The sequence below is a fragment of the Pomacea canaliculata genome, linkage group LG2 (genome assembly GCF_003073045.1).
Source record: "Pomacea canaliculata isolate SZHN2017 linkage group LG2, ASM307304v1, whole genome shotgun sequence".
In the NCBI taxonomy this organism is placed as follows: domain Eukaryota; kingdom Metazoa; phylum Mollusca; class Gastropoda; order Architaenioglossa; family Ampullariidae; genus Pomacea; species Pomacea canaliculata.
In genome coordinates, this window is record NC_037591.1 from 15,078,931 (window position 1) to 15,098,747 (window position 19,817).

At 39.3% G+C, this 19,817-nt stretch overlaps 2 protein-coding genes across 2 annotated transcripts; one reads left to right on the plus strand and one right to left on the minus strand.

Moving 5' to 3' along the window:
* The first annotated feature begins 7,678 nt into the window (after positions 1–7,678).
* LOC112557656 (homeobox protein ceh-19-like) lies at positions 7,679–10,404 on the plus strand. Its single transcript, XM_025227649.1, has 4 exons — positions 7,679–8,389; positions 8,788–8,891; positions 9,136–9,230; positions 10,084–10,404. Exons 1-4 carry the CDS (start codon positions 8,251–8,253, stop codon positions 10,235–10,237), a joined length of 492 nt encoding a protein of 163 aa, XP_025083434.1. The 5' UTR covers positions 7,679–8,250; the 3' UTR covers positions 10,238–10,404.
* Positions 10,405–11,724: 1,320 nt separating this feature from the next.
* LOC112558279 lies at positions 11,725–17,143 on the minus strand. The gene is made up of 10 exons (XM_025228644.1): positions 16,944–17,143; positions 16,550–16,618; positions 16,160–16,303; positions 15,642–15,811; positions 14,934–15,051; positions 14,532–14,629; positions 14,174–14,286; positions 13,593–13,919; positions 12,827–13,148; positions 11,725–12,455 (listed from the first exon to the last, which is right to left on the minus strand). Exons 1-10 carry the CDS (start codon positions 16,969–16,971, stop codon positions 12,210–12,212), a joined length of 1,635 nt encoding a protein of 544 aa, XP_025084429.1. The 5' UTR covers positions 16,972–17,143; the 3' UTR covers positions 11,725–12,209.
* Between the last annotated feature and the right edge of the window lie 2,674 nt (positions 17,144–19,817).

Sequence of the window (19,817 nt, forward strand, 5' to 3'; positions counted from 1 at the left end):
TACAATTTTTTGGTATAACCAACTATAGATTGACAGTGAGAGAGTGGGAACAAAAGAAAAAAGAAGTAGACAACAACAGATGATGATGATGATGATGATGATGATGATGATGATGATGATGATGATGATTATTATTATTATTATTATTATTATTTAATAATTAGTGCTAGGGTGTTGCGTTATTGTTTAGAATTAACTTTTAACTGAAATGCCTCTGGTGTTTTTTAAAATCCTAACGAATATTTATTTTAAATAATTTTTCTTTAATGTTTAATCAAATTATTTTTGTAAAACATTAATGAAAAACATACTATTTGTGCTTGTGATCTCAAAAATTACAAAGAACGAAGTAGTGATATATGTAAAGGCTGCAACTGACTCAAACTGAATCAAATTGTTTATTAATCCTTAATTCGTGATTTTAATTTGATTATTAAACTAAATAAGACACAGTCCTCCAAAAAGCAGAAAGTAAAAAGATACTACATATCATCAAATGTTTGAAACAATACTTCGAAATCTCCTGTAATATCTACTGCAGGCAGAAATCAAACCATACATTAAAGTTAAGGAATAACGATTCTAACTGTGAACGATTGTCACACAAAAAAAAAGTAAGACTGGATGAAAAAGAAAAGGGAGGCAGGGATAAAAATTGGCAACAGTATTTTTGAAGATAAAATACAATTGCGGGCTCGGTTTATTTGCGACATTGTGCCGCCAGCAGCGTTCAAATGCCGCAGACATCCGCAGCCGTCCAGCCTCGATCTGTCATTTGTCGATCAGTCTTCTGCAGACGAGAGGCCATCGTGTTGACGTGAACAGCGCTTCTAAGGGAGACAATCCAAATTGTTTGTGACGCGACGAGTCGAGACCTCAGCACGTGAGAACGGCCACCTGTGTGATTGGCTGTTGCCCGCGGGAGTTTGCCAACCCGAAATCCCAGCTCTAATGAACTTTCGTAATGTTGTGAGTTCTTTGTGCCGGCACTTGAAGAAATCCTTAAGGTTCCTTCCTTTCTAAAATATTGTGAGTGTTTTTGTTCCGTCTCGATGCATTTCTTCCTGATGATTTCAAAGGCGCATGCGTCAACGGGGGAAAGGGAAGGGAAATGTCGAAGGGGGAGGGGGAGGGCTGTGGTGGGGATGAGAAGAGAGAGAGAGACGAGAGTTTGGCGGAGAGAGAGTAAAGGAAGGGAATCTAATCGATCCAATATTTACAAAGAGAGACATACAAATAACAAAGCAAACCCCACATTAGAATAGAATTATTTCTTGTACTTTCAGCTCGATAACTCTCTCAAACTCAGAACGTCGAAGATAAGATTTCGAACATAAAAATATGTTTTAATATAATTTCATTTAGTAATACTATTTTTCGTAAGTACGAGATTCACAAAATCAATACGATAAATACACGTAGATATATCTGTGTTTATTTGGCACTTGTTTTGTGTCTTTTTTGAGATTTTTCTTGTAGTTTGCTTTTCTTTAGCTATAATTTCCCTCGTCATTACTTTGATTATAATACCAAACAAAGCAAAACAAAACACCTATTCAACCCGTGCTTTACAAAAGAGTAGATGGCTTGCAAAGATCAAATAGGAGGCATACTGAAAGTTCTGGACTGGTACTTCGTATCAAGTACACATATACACAGTCCTTCCCTCGGACACCTTATAGTATGCACAGACAACAAAATTTGATAGCTTACCAGAAACAAGCAACTTATTTAAGAGCACAAGCATCTGTTGGGGTCAAAAGGAGCGACCTGTCGTAGCACGCAGTTCTGTTACAACTACGAGAATAACGAAAAATTATGTGACTTTCTCCATTTTGTCAACGTTTCAATATTTTTGTTATTTTAATTTCCATTCTCCGACCGCCATTCGTGATTTCCTGCGAGGACGTTATTCGAGTTTCAACCATCGACTTTTGGTGGTCAGAGTCCATGCCAGTCGCCGGCCAGACCACCTGTGCCGACCACTACATCACTGACGCCATTGGCGACAGTCCCACAAGTGTTTGTACTGTTTGTTGCATTACGTGAGGTGGTTAGGCCTCCTTCTCCATCAGAACCGTTTATAACTGGCAGTTCCGCTGCACAATGGTTTTTTCGAGGGCCATCGACAATCCTCTTCACCCTCGCGCGCCATTCATCCACGCATCTAACAGCAAAATGACATTCGGAGCCGGTGTTGTCTTCCTTCAGTGCCCCATTTAAAAAAGACTTTTTTTCGTTTGCCTTGCATATGCAAAGTGTGTTCCATGAAATGAAAGCTCAAATAATATTTCGATATAACAAATATATGAAAGCAAAAGGAAAGTAACAAAAGGAGAGTAATAGTAGAAAAAGTAGTAAAAGACACAGAAATTTATCGACGAAGAAAAAGAGGCAGATGACAGAAACTAGTGAAAAAAGTACAGAAATAATACTTGAAATAAAAGGCGCGCTGGCTAAGTTCAAAGATGTCATTAAATAGTTTTCAAACTTTTAGAAATAAAGCGAAAATTGCAAAGGGAATGAGATTTATAACCATTAATATTAAGCTAAACTAAAGTCATTATACCTGTATAGCAGTCAAGGACACTCCATAATGAAAAGGTAAATTTGATTGGATAAGCAGCCGACTTACTTCTTAATCACAATCTTGCTTTGAAATTGTCATCAAAAAGAGTGGATTGATTCGTTGTGAGCTTTTTTTAGTATAGCACTGAATAAAAAATGTTATTGTAATTGTTTAAAACCGGAATAATATGTGTCGCCTGTCATGACTCCGACCGTTAATTTCAATACTCTTGTCCCTAACGGGTCTTCTAAAATAAGAATGGCAAATATCCTACACAAACGATGACAAACGACATTAAAGCCAAATCGACAATAAAAACAATGTTGAAGTAATATTACTGTTAGACGACAAGAAAATTCTGTTTTGGAATGAATTTAGGGGTACAAACTTTCGTCACCGGCCTAAATTTAGTACCTAACCACCTCTGAAAGACCTGCTCCACAGCTCGGCCTGTCTGGGCCTGTTCTCACACTTATTCCTCCGCCCGTTTATCACTGCGCTCTGCCGTTTAGTGCCGCAGCAGATGAGGACATAATGTATAACTCTCCACAGGGCCTGGCTGGGACAAGAGAACTCGGCAACGAATGCATTAAAATCATTTCAAAAAATAGCGTTCAGCTGACTCCAGATGACTTGAGGGTCACGTTCTAGTGATCTGCGGTGTGAACATTAATTTCAAAGCACTTTATTTAAGACTAAATCACCAACACTCCGGATTTTTTGTTCATTAACATCTCGGTTATCATCATGTTTTATTTTAAATATCTATTAAACTATCCATAAGATATGGTTCTTTACAATTCTGTAAATGTGTTTTTACGACTTACAGAAAGTTCATTCTGTTATACAAATGCTCTGAATTAAATATACAAAAATTTCAAAAATTCTTAAATTAACCAATAAAAACATAATCTCTTTGCTATTTTTCATACCTTTCTCTGCTATTTGCATTTTGACAAATTAAGTGAGTTAGAAGAAGAAAAGATCCATTAAAGTGTAATTTTTAGTTAAGCTTTTCGATCAAACAACGCCCAGCACTCTTCGAGGATTTCAGCAAGGATGAGCAGTTGTCTAGTTTTAATATGAATACATTAGCTGATTTATTTATTCTTAAGAAAGAGAAAAGTGAAGCGATCTTCAAGAAAGAAAGATTACCTGAATTGTTGCTGTATAGTTCGGTATCGACATGTTGTAATGGCGGCACTTGATGTAGAGGATTTTGAGTAAAACGCACTTTTAGTTTGTCTTCTTCCATTTAGAACTATGCCTACGTCACTGAAATTTTGTTTAAATATCTGGGAAATTTTAGAAAAATAGCCAAGAAAATGGACTTCAAAGTAAGTTGAAATCGATTTAAATAGTAGGATTTTTTTTTAATCTTCTGGAAAAGGGAACAAAATCTAGTCTGACAGACCAATTTAAAAAACAACGTTAAAAATGTATATCTAGTACTTATCTTGGCTTTTTATCTGAATTCTTTTCTTTGTCTTTCTGTATTTATAACTTTCTGCCTCTCCGCCCGCAGCTATCTTTGTCTGTACTTATGTGTTAATATTTACATGTCTGACTTCATTTAGAGAAGTATGTATAGACTAGAAGAATGACAAAATAAGTTACAAACCTAATCAATTCTAAGTACCTATCTTTCTGGGGGAAATAACCTCTTTGCATACTCTACAAATTCTTTAGTGAGGATCTCGTTAATATGTATGTAGCTGTCCAATCAACAGTTCTGTGCGAGTGTGAAAAAAAAAAATAAATAAAAACATCAGCACACTATCCGGATCGAACTCAGGGATATTACTGCAGATGATGGTTGTGACTCCAAACAAATCCAGTCTCCAGTTGCCAATTGAATAAATGTTTTCAACGTGCGAGCTTAGCGTCGCGTGCGCCTTAGAATTCAGCAGGCAGCATTCTGTAAAGAGTTTCAAGCCATTTGGCGTTTAGGCCGAGATTGAGTTTGCTGTTATCTCCGCTCGCTGATGCGTGAGAACCTCACACCTGGGCGAGAGACGCTTCGAGGTCCTCAGAGAAGAGAGCGCAGCCAAAGCTTCCTTTCACGTGCGCCGCCAGCGCGCTATTCTAATTGATGAGCAAAGAGATTGGGCATTATACTGTCTTGCCGGCAGGCCTGTCTGTTTGCCAATGCCAGTGAGTAGAAACACTTCTTTAAGCAACCCGTAAACATTGATCACTGATCTATAATTATAGGTAGCAGAAATGCAGCCCATCGCACGATGCCGCTCCTTCCTTTTTGGAAAAACCTGCCTTGAAGGATGTAAAAATATTACCCGGTGAGATTAAAAATGGAAGGGATGTTGTTTATTGAAATTTTGAAACATAAATGTACGAAGTAATGTTCTAAACGATAGATGGTTGTTTTGAAGAGTTAAAAGCAGGCAGAGAGTAGTTAAAACTGTTGAACATTTTCAAAAGATATTATATATATCTTTGTCAAAGCAATAATTTTGGAGTCAAGTATCTATATAATTTTTTTCTTAGAAAATGGCTTGCGCTTGAGAATATGCAGCTGTCTACAGTTTTCCTAGACATATTTTAAATTAAAGTTTCTGCCACATTCACACCATCAGAAATAAGGGGAGATCGCCAAAAAAAATCAAATGGTTAAAGAAATGGCGTCCGAATCAGGAGGTGAACAGCTATCCTGTTCGATGCCCGTGTGACGCAGCATAATTCTCCCAGTATGCCCTCATAAAATGCTGAAAAAGGAATTATAAAGTAATGAAATTAAGACATAAATAAGTTTATTAGTTTTAACGATGTTCCAGAGAATGATAGATGACATAACGGTATTAGAATAAATTTATATTTTTGTACATGAAAATAAGACACCCTTGAAAATAAGCCCCAGTACCTCTCTTTGTATAGAAATTAATATAACATCTGTTCGTATTTTGTGTGAAACACGGTATACGGACATCTGAATGTGGAATCTCCATGAATTAAACGTGTTACTGGTTATTTTCGTGTGCGTGCACTTGTGTGCATATAGGTATGTGTGAATTACAATATTAAAGAAGGTGTGTTGTGTGTGGAGTGCGGGGAACGGTTCTACTATTGATGGATTCTCTTTAAATACATATTGATCATTATCTTCTCTCAATATTGACTTGTTTGTCGGCTTGTGTATTCCATCAAAGATTTTCCAGTACTTTTATCCCATTGCTTAGTAAACTAAAACTTGCCAGTAAAAAAACTTGCCAGTAACCTTCTTGACGTTTTCTCAAGGATCAGTGATAAAGATATCAGTAATTTTTACAAGAAGTTCTCTCAGCATGACTAGTGGTAAATGCCTGTGGCATTTCATATACATATTTCTTGTCTACTTATTAGCAAAAACTGTCATATTTTGCCAAAAATATTTATTTACAAAATATCAGACTGAAGAATGTTTTCAGCAACTCTCCAGCGTGTATTCAAAGTTTCATCCTTTTTTCTATTAACCGTCTTTAGAAAATACCGTTCCTCCCATACCCCGGGGGTAGTGATTGGTTCATTACAGTTCGATTCGCAAACAAAAGTCCATTTTGCGATCTTAGGCTGAGGTTAATGATTTTGATTTACAATACTTTTCTGCACATTTCTTTTCACTGGAGATTTTCCAAGAAGCGAGAAGGGACCGATTAGGCTTCGATTTCTGAACAGGTAAACGAGTTTATTTGTTTTTCGGACTTCCGTTTCCAACCAGTCCTCCGCAGCCGATTGCCTCTTCGCATCCATATCTGTTCTGTTCTCGAGTCTCTCGGACGATGACGGGGCTGGAAAGCGAAATGGGAAAAGCACCACCTGCCTGCTTCACATTCAGGTAAAAGAAGCTTAGTCGAGTGCTTATAATTACGGACATTAATGGATAAAAATTAGGCCCCTGCATAATGTCTGATTAGGTCGTAGCTCTTTGATTTGGGAGTAGCAAATGTAGAAATATGAATTTTATTGACAATTATTTTATTTGACTGTGGAAATCATACGTCTTGTGGTTAAAATTGTTCTTCTGTATCACAAGATCAAAGGATTAAGGGAAAAAGGCAGGAGCTTTATCGTGAAAGGAAAATGTTTCATTTGAGATCGACTGTATCTGGAATATACTCCTGTCCTGATGTCTGTCTATGTCTACTAGTCAGTATTACTATTTGAGCCGCTTTAATTTTTATTGTTGTTATTGTTTACAGCAAACAGAATTTGTTCTGAAACATCTTTGCACAACAGCTCTACAATCAGATCCCAATCAAAACCGTCAAAAAATGGCATCAATTGTCATCAATCTTCATCACTCATAAAATCTGTGATTATTTTATATTTAGTAATTTTACTTCCATCTCAACGATAGGTCATTTAATAACATAAAAGAGTTGTCTAAACATGTTCAGAGATGAGTATTTCTACTTTATGCTCAAAAGTCTGCCGTGCTCTGACAGCAGATATTGCTGAAATGTGTGCACTCATGCAGGACAAACATAGTGGAAGGGAAGAAGAAAGAACATATGTCCGACAGGAAACAATAAACTACTCTTCATAATTGCGTTACCCTGCATCCACATTCTAGTCACTATATATGCTCACGCAGCATCTCCTAAATCGTCGTTGTCGCCACCACCGCCACCACCGCCACCACCAGTAACAACAGTAACAACAGCAACGGCAATAGCATCAGCTGCCTGTCAAATTCTTCTCAGCAATGCCTTTAAAAAATGTGATTCTGTCTTCTGATGGGCATCGATAAAAAGATGCATTGTAATTCAACTGCAGCAGAACCGTGACCCGCTGGACAACAACCCTTCGTGGTTCAAATCTGCGGTTGCCTCCCCCGACGACCGCTAAAGACCAGTCTGTTAATCTCACTATTCAAAGGCGAGGGCGGAGCCATAGGCAATGAGCTTCTGGATTGGAGAAGAGAAACAGTTCCACAGATCGATAACTCCATCGATTTTAGCTCTGGGTCCTCTTTCTCCTTGAAAGAAAATTCCTGGAAGGGGAGGGTCCTCGATGGCAAGTCTACTCGCATTCAGGAAAGGATGGGTGGAGCAAAGATGCGTGCTGGTGACTATATAGAAACTGCGTTTAAAGAAATTTTAGATGATGGTAGTGTAAGATTGGTAAAGGTGATCGGTCGTGTCTTCTTTAAGAGTGACAAACGTGTGCACTGTTGCTAAGAAAACGTTGCAAACGAATTTCAGAAAGATAAAAATTCAAAAATTTCAGTCACCTCTATCGGTTTGAGTGTAAAAATCATAGAAAACCAATAAGTTGTAAGATTTTAACTGGATGTGATTCAGTCATATTGGGTCTCTATAATAGTCACTTCAGGAGGAATCTTCAATCTCACTGCCTCAGATTACAAAAGCATTCAACCTGAAAATGCATCATCAGTCAAAACCATCGTTTTTGTCTATTCGGGATATTATTGGCGATGATGCCACAAATAATGCAACTGTGGATGATGGTCACTGACACCAACGTAGGGTCACCTGTAGACCAAGATGAAGGACAAGCATTGAAGACAGATGAAGAAGCCGAGAAATCGCAACCCTTGAAATCCCTTCCTCGCCAAAAGCAGCCTCGCCTTCTTTCACGGACAATGGCGTCGAAGAGGAGGAGGAAGAGGAGGATGAAAAGCCATCCCCGCCACTGCAACCACTTCCCTCCGACTGCTTCATCCCATGTCGTCGTCCGGCTTTCAAAACGGGTTTTCTCCCTTTGACTCCATATCGCGTCCATACTACCCTCCGTATTCCGCAAGTCTCGGCCAGACCGGGTGGATGTACCAGTCTCTTTACCAAAGACATTTAATGATTGAAGGTACGTTTTATCTATTGCAGCATTTTTCATTATTTTTTGAGACAAAATGACTTTTTATCTTTTTATACTCTGTAAGCTATTTACATGTTATAATTGTTTAAAATGTTATGCATAAATGCTAAAGTGTTTTTTTTCTTTTTGTTGTTTACTTGTAAATATGTTTCTTTTCGTTTCAGATATGTTTCTTTGGAGAGTTCATTACTGGTGGGAAACGCTAACTAAAATTTAAAGATCACTCACTAAACTTCTAAAACTTCAAGAAAAAGTATCCATTTTTCATGTAATTATTTTAAAGACTATTTACTGTTTCTCTCTCTCTTTCTTCGCCTTTCTTCTCTTTTCCTCTCTGCTTCTCAGTCTCTTTCCCTCAGACGAATAATACATAATTTGTGTTCCAGCACAGAAGAGCTCAGCCCGTCGTCAGCGCCGTGTAGTTGTCGACAGGAAACCGAGGCAGGCATACTCTTCTACACAGCTTGAACGACTTGAGGAGGAATTTAAGGTAGCTATGTATGTGTAAACGTCTTCTTTGCCCTCGGATCCATGAAGACATAGAATCATAGACACATAATCCTTTCTCCTCGTCAAAAGCCTGTACTTTCTTCTCCCCCGTTATTTTGGATTGTCTTCACATGCAGACTGACACACACACACACACACTTTTTTTTCTTTAAACACGCATAAAAAGAGTAGATCAGGCGATCGAGAGAAGTAATCTTGTAACTGATTTTTTGTCTGGATTGCAGAAAGACAGATACCTCAGTGTCAGTAAACGTGTAGAGCTTTCAAAAGACCTCAGCTTGACAGAGACGCAGATAAAAACGTGGTTCCAGAACAGAAGGTAGGAGCCACTCGAAAACTTTAAAAACACTTAAATCTTTAACTTTATCTGTTGAAATATGGTTAATAAATATGTAACCTGTTAAAATTTTTGTTTGCTCTAGTTAAAGCTACTTCGGTGTAGTGGAGGGTCTACTGGTTTGAACATAGGCATACGAGGATGGAGGCGGCTAGATATTTTGTTGTGCAGGATACTTCCCTCAGCCTATTGTTGACTGAGTACCTAGCCCTTAAAAGGGATGAGAATTACAAATGCAGGATACTTCCCTCAGCCTATTGTTGACTGAGTACCTAGCCCTTAAAAGGGATGAGAATTACAAATGCAGGATACTTCCCTCAGCCTATTGTTGACTGGGTACCTAGCCCTTAAAAGGGTTGAGAATTGCAAGGTAGCGACCAAGAGGAGACACGCACTGCCCAAATAAAAATATTTCATCCCGAGAAATGAATTGTCTCTGAATAATTCCCTATGACCTACAGGTACCAATACTATCTTCCCATTTTTAATGACTTAAAACAAATTGTCCACAATGTGAGAAACATGCATGTGCATGAGCGTTTTTGAGTCAATTAGTGATATCAACCTTTTACAGTGAACCTATTTATGTCCTTCAACTTATTTAACTCCATATTTTAAATATATATCTTTAATAATTCAAGCAAACTATTCCGCTCACTCCTCATTTTTAATCTTCATCCGGGCACTTCTTTGGTTTTTATTATAGTATCATCTGTTTGCTGGCGCTTGTCTTTCATGCATAGTTGGCTGTCTGTTCCTTTGAAATCTTTCGTAATTGATCCCGCATCCACACGGGAAATATAGTTTACAAATTCTATTGTTGTTATTATTACAGGACAAAGTGGAAGAAGCAAATGGCAATGAAGCTGAAAAGGGAAGGGTTCAGCGCCGCCCATCTGTGGAACCCCTTGTCAATCATGCCTCCAAGCCACACCTACTTTCTTTCCGCAAACCCTTGTTTGGTCAACTTTGACAGGCCATTCATCTAACACTTAATTACCTGGAAGTTATCGGGGTTTCTAATTTTCTGCTCCGATAGATCTGTATCGGGTGAGAAGAAACCACACACCTAGGAGTGAATAAAGAGTCACAGCCAGTGGCCTGGAGCAAAAAGTCTTCGTGTACAATGGTGATTGTGCAGGGACTCACGTGACCAGCTCGGGTTTTGAACCCTTTGTTCAATTCTTCTCCTGCTTATGTGAAATAACAGTACAATGGGGATTCCAAGTGTCCCCTGCAAGGACTCCGCTACACTGTGTGTAGTGTATGTGAGTGTGTAATGGCATTAAACTTCCAGGACAAGCAAGTAAAGTCTGTCACAAGAATTTGAAGAGGCTAGCCCATTCGGGCGTATCAAAGAACTGTGGAGAACTTCGTAAATTTTTCAGGGATTAGCTCTTGTCGTACGAATTCGATTAATGTGATGAACTGAACTTCATCTTCTACCAAATTTCTCATTAAAATCGTTAGTTTAATAGTAGTTCTTTAAATGTCTTTGAACTATAGACAATATAAAGAACTATTCCTTAGCTGTTGTGTGTAGAGATTTCCTGTCTTTTTTAAATTAAAAATATAAACAAATGACGATGGTCTTTAATAATTTGACGAGTAATGCTAACGAAAACAAAATGGCCGTTATTTTTTACTTGAACTTGTTTCTGGTTTGCAGAGTTGAAGATAGACCAGCGTAATCTTGTAAGGTTACATATATAAATTCGACTAGGTATCACTGTCTTGGCCTTGAAGAAAGTTTTTTTTTCAATATTCTACAAACACTAGATTTTTCTTCAACCTAAACTTTACAGAATATTCATTCAAGAGTTTGGTATTTCTGTTCTGAAGATTGAGATACTGTGCTTTTTTATTGTAACAGAACTCAGCCGTGTTCTTCAATACGATCTATAAAAAAATATTGTAGAAGCGTAATACAGGCTATTAAGTAGATGATAAATATAATGAGAGAGTTCCGCTGTTTTGCAGCACGGTAACTAAAAATACGAAGATCATATATCAAACACACATCAAAAGATCCCACAACATACTTTGAAATCAGTGACTTGTAAAAAAAAAACAATTTGCTGAACAATCTGAATCCATTGATACCAAACCGTTTCTGTAGTTTAATTACAACTAGAGTTACATCATTTTTAAAACACTCATTTTTTTTGAATGCTGGCGTAGATAAATACCTTTTAGAGAACTGACTTTTCTAAAAATCCATCCCATTTTGTAGTGATATGAATAATATTTTTTCAATACCTGGTGTCTTAAATGCGAGCAGTTCTTCGTGTTAGTTCTGCCAGATGGCGATATCAAAGTATTTAGCACCTGATTGTTGGTGTGCTGACCTTTTAAAATCATTATTTTATTTAGAGCTTCAAGCATAAAAATGCATCAGAAAATAAAATAATAAAAACTTGGAAACTATTTTAGTTACAAAATAAAACTTGCTAACATGGAAATAGGGATGAAACAATTTCTTACTGATTATTGATTCAAAAATCAGTTTGGAGTACCTACTGCGTTGGCATAAAATAAACCGGATGGATGAATTCATGGTGTCTAATGATTAAAATGAACCCGTACAATTCTGATGAAAAATAAGTGAGCATAACATGAAGTTTATGTTGCCTCCTCATATGCATCCGGTAGACACTCCTCTTCTTTAAAGATCCAGCCTTTACTACAGCAGGGCACATGCAATGTGTGAACTATGAGGAGAACCAATTGACAGGGTAGCAACACTTTTCTGTCATCTGTGCTGCCCTTCAGCAGTTCTACTTGATTTTGAACATAAACCCGCAAAGAGATAGCTTTTTTGTCGCCTTGTCAGTCAGGTTTTCTTCTATTTCAGAAGCTTTCCCTCCTCTTTTAGAATGAAATAATCGTGGCATGGCCTAAGCTTCGCTCTCCAGGTTTTCAAAACATTTTTGTCCGTAGCTCCCATTGTTATGTGTTCTTTCAAAGTCCGCGCCTGGACGCTCGTGAGGGAACACTACAACGGAAATCGGATGCTTGAGATACAGTACTTATGGTGGAGCTGCTGAGGTTGTCTTCATCATCTCGACTCTCTCGTCGGCGATATCGACGATAACGGAAGAAGTAAAGGCTGCAAAGAATGATGACCGAAAGTCCTGCAACTCCTCCGACAGATCCCAAAGCGACTGCTGCTACCTTTACTGTAGAGTAATCTTCCGTCTCCGCGCCCTGAGATAAAGTAAGGACAGGTAAATTGATTTTTGACAGATTTCCATAGAAAACAATAAGTAATCAAGTGGTGCAAATTTGTTTTATCTTCGACGTAATGGAAAAACTTGTTGTCTATCACTCGCAGACTTCCTGTGTGTATCACACTCTCAAATACACTCTTCGTCGTCGTCGTCATCATTGTCATCAAAGAACAGAGTAAAAAAAAAAGAATTCAATGATCCCAAAAAAGAATTAAAAAAAGACCCTTCTACATTGACTACGATTAGTATATAAAATAAACACTAACAGGTAAATTAAAATAAACATATTTTTTTCGTTAATTCGTTGAGACACAAGAAGTTTACTTTAAAAGACAGTCATACACAAACCTGCTCTCTGGTGACCCCTTCGAGATGAGAATTTGCGTTCAGTGACAAAGGGGAGTAAGTCGTACCCTGCAACTCTCTCGGAGGTACAATTATTGTCTCCCCTTGGAGAGTCGGCCCAAACCAAGTGGTTGAGCTAACCCTTGACGATCGCTGAACAGGCGATGATGTCATCGTCAAAGATTGTTTTGTGTTTGGAGAAACCTTTCCTTGCGACACCTTGCCTGTAGTCACGCCAATGGAGTCCTGAAGAAACTCACAGATGTTCGCGTGACCAGCCTCATCAGACGTTAACAGAGTGATGCTCTTCTTGCAGCAAGTGGTTCTTTGACAACAACAACAACAACAATTATTATTATTCACGTAGTCACTTTAGACAACAGAGCAGCACCAAGCATACTTAGTCTGAAATGACCATTACCACGCTGTCATTTGAATCTTTCACTGATACGGAAAATAAAGAGAAAAATCAGTTTAGATTAGCAGTAAACAACGCCAGTTACTATTCATACTATTTCAATACATACTTTGTCTTCTCACAGGCAGCGTATAGCATTGTAGACAGTACATTCGACTGCGATGCAGCTCACCGGGTTGAAACCCTCTCACCTGTGACTAGACAACTCCCATTCCCATTCCCATTCCTCCCTACCCGAGCCGTAATTATCACCCACGCGATTAGACCCTAGACTACTTAATTATTCTTCAACATAGGATTTCTGCCTTAATGATCAATACCGCTTATTAAAAGACAACAATTTGTGGATACCTGTAGAACACGGGAACCTCTTTGGTCGCTTGACCTTTGATGATCGGCTCGATGACGTATTCGTCAGAGGCGCTGACGCCACTGAAGGAGACAGACGCCAGGCCTGACACGTCATCAGACACCAACGCACGAACAGTCCACTGGCCCTCGCCGCACTTTGAGCGCCTCCCATCTGGTCCGGCGCTGGCGCTGCAGTTGCTAGTGATAGAAATCACGTGACAAGATGGCGGCTTGTCGTCAGCCTTTGACCCACCCACCGTGAGAAGACGAGTCGCCTTTTGCGTTTCGTGGGGGTCGCTGCGACTTGTCACTCGCACTTGGAGTAGCCTGAAGACGAAGCGATCCATTTACATCAAACTTTCCAACATCCAGGAACTAGACAGACACACGACTCTACACGACTTAGCAGTCAACAGGCTTCGCAAGTATCAAATACACCTGCGTGATAAAAATACTGTGTGTATGTATGGTGTTGACCAAGTCGACCTACAATTAAATTCCATCATAATTTTTGTATGTGTATAGATTATTTCAGTTTTGCAATGTGAGTTTTTTTTTTTTCCTTCCTTCTTCGAGCTTACCCGGTTTCCGATGATGCTACTGTTGATTCCTCTACGGTAACTGTGACACTTCCGGTAAACGTGCTTCCCTGACCAAGCACTATCTTGGATGGGGATACATTTGCTTCAAAGACCTACAATCAAATCATCATCATGATCATAATCATGATCATCGTCATCTTCATCGTCGTCATCGTCATCGTCGTCGTCGACAAAAGTACAAAAGCAACCACCAACAACGTCCTCTCTGTTATCGATGCATCGTCCTTTTTCTCCTTGTCATTCTCATTTTTATCATGCTATTTTCTTGCAGCTATTTTTTCCTGTTATCAGTTTCTGACAAAGATTGCTTTTTACCGGAAGTAAATATCTTACTTGCCTTGTTATCAACTGACGTAGATAACAGCAACGTATCTGTCTGTCCATAGTTTGTCACCGTGTACCTGATGGTCAGGGGCACAGAACTGTGCATAACACCTGAGAAAGGAGTAGCATGTTCTTTAGATAAAATTATGTCTGTTTGACCTTCTGCTGTTATTTAAAAGGCGGTATCGTCTAGGTACCACTCCCCACCCCCATCACACACACACACACAAGCACACGCGCGCTCACACACATATTCACGTGAGAACACAGCGAGAAAACCTCTTTCTTAGAGAAAACCTCTCTCTTACAGGTTTATACCCGCCTACATAAAAAAAATCTGACAACAGTCTTTTGTGCGAAACTCATTTTTCTTGCTGAGCAAGAAAGTGGAGCGAGAAACAAAAAGTATTCTTACTGGTGCCGGGGTCGTTGAGCAGCTGGAGGTCAATGAGCGTTGGAACAAACGTGTAGGGGCTCTGACGCTGAAAGCTGTCCCCGCTACTCTCTGTGCCAACCGCCAGGACGTACACGGACTGAGAGAGAAAGAGGGAAAGTTTGTGCCTAACAATCATCTAGCCCAGGTAGACGAGATAGAGCCCGTTAACTGTCATTACTGCCCCCCCCCCCCTAAAAAAAAATGGGTTTTAATCTACATATACATGTATAAAATAAACATGAGTTCATCTTGAGCAGACAGTTTTTTCCTTCCATTTACACCTGTCACATGCAAGAATTCTTCATGAGTAGGCTCCCATTTGTCATTAGGACATGGATTTGTGTTGCACCGATCTACTTATTGCTGTTTACTTGTTGTGGCTTTATTTAAGATACGAAGCATGCATTTTGATGAACGTGACTTACTGTCAAAAGTTTTTCAACAGACTGGCGATCTACACGTGATTTACGCGAAAAGCTGAACAGCCAATAGTTTATGAGGAAGGACAAGAAGAGAAAAGTGTTACGGTTTTGATTATGTAAGTAAATGTACTTGTTTGACAAACCAGATGAACGAGTTGAGGTAAGTTCTTTCCTGGCTCCCGTAAAACTATGTCCATTCAATCACTCATTTATCTAGTGAATTACTCAGCCAAGGTAACCGAACCAGCGCTGAAAACTACCTCACCTCAGCAGGCCAGGTGAGTGTGGTTGCATACTGAGGGTCATTCGGTCCACCTGTGTGCCTCACCCAATCGCTAGCAAGACTCCTTCCGTCTGACGTCACGAGGGAGATGTTAAAGAGCATGCCCATCAGCTCCGCGCCCACAATATCCAGTATAATCCTTGTCGGACGACCTGTGACGACACAAGGGCTGATTGTCTAATTGTCATCAAAACTTTCGTAAAAAGTATTTTTCGGTTGGATGGTCGGTTTGTTCCATGGTTAGATTATTGGGCGATAAATATAAAGCATTGAATATTAATTGATCGAATCGCTGGCTCGTTGGATGGTTGGGACATGGGTGTGAACTCCAAGCAATATTGATTGATTGATTGAGTGATTGATTGATTGAGTGATTGATTGATTGATTGATTGATTGATTGATTGATTGATTGATTGATTGATTGATTGATTGATTATACGTTGGAGAGTAGATCTGGCATATATTTCTTAAAGAGGAAGTTGACTCATAACAAATGTACCTGCGGTTGGGCTGTTCTGTACAAGTTCGGAAACTCCAGTTATTGTGTCGATTTCGTACAAGGTTATCTCGAGGCCCAAAGGACTTTCCCCTTGGACACTGATATTGTAGTTCTCTTGTCCCTTGTACTCAATGACCCATCTACCTGTAAGCGTGAAGACGAAGACTGAGGAGGTCATGACTGTCTCTACAGACACTAGCTAACAACTTAGTCGCAAGTAATGTAATATCGCCAGATTATAGACCAATAATTATAGAGAACAGTAAGTAAATAGCTTGACATACATCAACGTCTGGTTCCCAAAACATACAACAGGGATGTTTTTACACTCCCTGGTGTGTGTGTGAGAGAGAGTGTGTGTGTGTGTGTTTTCTCTCTCGAGCCCGTTACCTGCAAGTGGTCTCGTCGCAAGCCACCGAATTGTACCCGTCCCTGTCTCAGATGGGTGTTCAGATTTACCTGTAACGGCAAGTCAATCTTAGCTTGCTATGCGCACAAGTTATGATTCTGCAATCACCAAAATTTAAGTGAAAGAATGAATGACGGGTGGATTACAATAAGAATAAGGATGGACTGAAAGGTTGGCAGGTTGTTATGTTGTGTAACATCGCGTCAGTAGCAAAGGCAAGGATACTCAACCTTATTTGACATGGATCACATATTTTATTTAGAAGACTACATCTACAAACATTATAATAAAATAATAATATAATAAAATAAATGAAGTATACAAACGAGTTCGCATTCATCCTATTCATCCTCTCACAGGATACAGGATCTTTACCTTCCGGATTAATCAGACTGCAAGCCATCTCTGTCTGTGACTGTAACTGTTACTGTCACAGTGAGGGACACCATAGTTCCATCTACTATAAAAGTTGGGGTAGATGAAGGTTGACACGTTTGCTTGAGTATGGTTACCAGCAGCAGGTTCTGTCATCACAGTACAGAACTTTACTCAGCTCACCGTGTCATTTCTATTGTATGCAGATTACTATGTAATCCCATATATAGGCTTTATATAGGCAAAATTCCTACATAGTGACTGTCATCTGTTTGCTGACGACAGCATAGGTATCCCATTGTTGTTTATGCAAAGTGCATGAAGAGCATCATTATCTGAAGCACTTGGTCATGACTGTTTACTATCAGGTGAGCGATATAACCTCACTCGATCCATCTGTAATCTACAGTTCAGTGTCAGGACACTAAATACAATCGTGTGATCTGTCCTCTTGAAAACGACATTGGTGGCATTATATGTAACATTATAAAAACTTATTTCAGTCTTACCCTACATCATGATTAGACAAGCCATTTTTATTTCTAGGTTATTGTTTCCGCGGCGTATCGATAATAATATCTATTTCTTAAAACTGTTGAAATTTCTAATCTCCCGTTTTGTCTTTGCTTCAAGTTTGTTTGTTTGTTTGTTTGTTTGTTTGTTTTTGCGCTTTTTTTTCTCCTTTGGCATATTATTTGTGAACAAATGGTTCATGACTGACGGACTAAAACCTATCTTGTCAAGTGAGACTGAAAGGTACTTACTGTCTGAGCTGCTTTAAGCCTCTGCACCTCAATGCTTGGTTGAAGTCCTGACTTTTCCTGCATCTGCACTTCTAAGAAATGAAAGTGGTAGAGTTATACGTTTTACATTAATGTTTTCTGAAATGTTTCTTAAAACTAGTCAACACAGGAGAGTAAACAGACCATAGACGTTTTTTTTCTGAGTGAAAAATGAAAGTTCTGGATGCAGTTACCTTCATCGTCTTGGTTCTGAGATTCATGCTGAAAGTGAGGTCCAGCGAGAGCCTGTTGGGTCACATTCACCTGAGCACCCAAACTCGCACTCTGAGATTCGTCTACGAACACAATCAACATGCGGATCAACACAAGCACAACAGTGGTGGAGACTTCAAGAACTGTCCATGTGTTTTTCACGCTGTGTGGCCTGGCCATTGTGGATGCTGGGTCACCTCCTGATGTAAGCCGTGCGTCGTTCCTTGCAATGTCTCGCTGGCGTCAGCCACACCTGAACAACGGTTCCCACCCTACCTCGGGCTGACAGCTCTTCTGCTAGCAATATATACACTCAACCTAAAAAGTTTTTCCTAAAGAAATGCACAGTTAGTTTCATGTATACAACACAACAGTATCATCGTGGTCAATCCTTGAACATTATTCAGTCTGCCTTACACAGCATTCATGTTGCTCTGCTGTATTTTCAGTTGATGTCGTCATTGGTCAGACTCACACTTCTTCCTCCAGACTTACTGTCATCCTTGGAATGTGCACAGAAAACCTTTTTTCGCAGTCAGAGTGTCCAGGTAAACCGGCGTAAACATTAAAAGATTTGTTCATCCGACATTTTATTCGAATTTTTTGTAGGACCACCTGCTGGTAAAATTTGTTTCAGTATTATACTTGCTAATTCAAGTACACCGAAATATAGTGATCTGTGACAAACAGTTATCCTCCACTTCTTTCTTAACACAGATATTTGTAATCCTTCAAGCCAGTAAGTCCGATGGTGACAAATTGAAAAAAAAAATCCGTTCTCTTGATCTACTAGTTCTTTGTCTTTTCATGTAAGAAAAATAGACTCCAAGGACCAACGACTTTCCTTGCTGCGGTGTTACCAGTCCTTAGAGTGATGTTCGGTAAGTGTGTCACATGCATCTTCGTTAGGTGACGTCAGGAACACGTCACAGTCGTCGAATGGTACGGCGAACTCGTGACATCGATGACCTTTTAGACGATACTACTTATCTATGTTCCTATCCTTGAATACAAAGTTCTCAGGGGTGATATTTAGTTCATAAATTTTTCTTTAAGAAATCTGTTCGAATGCAAGCCACAATTAAGCCTACTGCAAAAGAAGAAATATCAGGTTTGTTATTTGGTTTATATATATAAAAACTCCTCTGTCACGACAAACAAATCAGTGGCGTAGGAAGTAGGGTCGACTCCATGTGAATGACGTTCTTGCCCCCTCGTATCTTTTTTTCAGTAACTGCCCCTTGTCCCCCTGGTTCCTACGCCACTTATTTTTCCGCGTAAGATTTGTTCGCTTGTCAACTGTTTTAAGTTGTGCGCTGGCTCTATGTGTATATAATCTTTCTAAACACTCTCGCATTTATCTTACTTGTATCGTTTTTCCCTTGGAAAGAATAATCCAAACTTTTCTACTCCCCTAGCATGAATAATGTATATGGGTACGCGTATAGCCGGGTATATTTACAAGAACGCCCTGACGGAAACGATCGAGGTAGGTCATCTGTCTGACTGTAACAAGCATCAGTGACTTCTCACCCACGTCTCGCGTAATATCAATGGTCGGCTACTTTGATGCGATATCTCGACTTATCAGCTTTACTTGCCACTGCTCTCCTGTACCTAGCGCTGCCCTGCTGCGCCGGATACGGCGGTATAAGTTCTCTTCTCCAAACAAACATTTGACCTTACATCAAGTCCTTGACTCTCTGACTAACAATCAAGACTTCGTATTTATGTCGACACCGCAGCTATCGGGACTTGAAAACCCACTAGACATGAAGGTTAAAGACGCAGGGAACGACTGGTACGGTAGTGGGGAAAACTCCTGCAGTGAGAATGGTCCTTGGTGTAATACATTTCAGTAATTTTTCTATTGAATACG

Excerpts from the sequence above, each read along its gene's own strand:
- LOC112557656 (XM_025227649.1), top strand. The coding sequence starts at position 8,251 with ATGTCGTCGTCCGGCTTTCAAAACGGGTTTTCTCCCTTTGACTCCATA. Across the intron at positions 8,390-8,787 it reads AAGACATTTAATGATTGAAG|CACAGAAGAGCTCAGCCCGT; the intron begins GTACGTTTTATC and ends TTTGTGTTCCAG. Across the intron at positions 8,892-9,135 it reads GACTTGAGGAGGAATTTAAG|AAAGACAGATACCTCAGTGT; the intron begins GTAGCTATGTAT and ends TCTGGATTGCAG.
- LOC112558279 (XM_025228644.1), bottom strand. The coding sequence starts at position 16,971 with ATGGCTTGCAGTCTGATTAATCCGGAAG. Across the intron at positions 15,812-16,159 it reads ACAGAACAGCCCAACCGCAG|GTCGTCCGACAAGGATTATA; the intron begins GTACATTTGTTA and ends GTGTCGTCACAG. Across the intron at positions 13,920-14,173 it reads GTAGCATCATCGGAAACCGG|GCTACTCCAAGTGCGAGTGA; the intron begins GTAAGCTCGAAG and ends CTTCGTCTTCAG.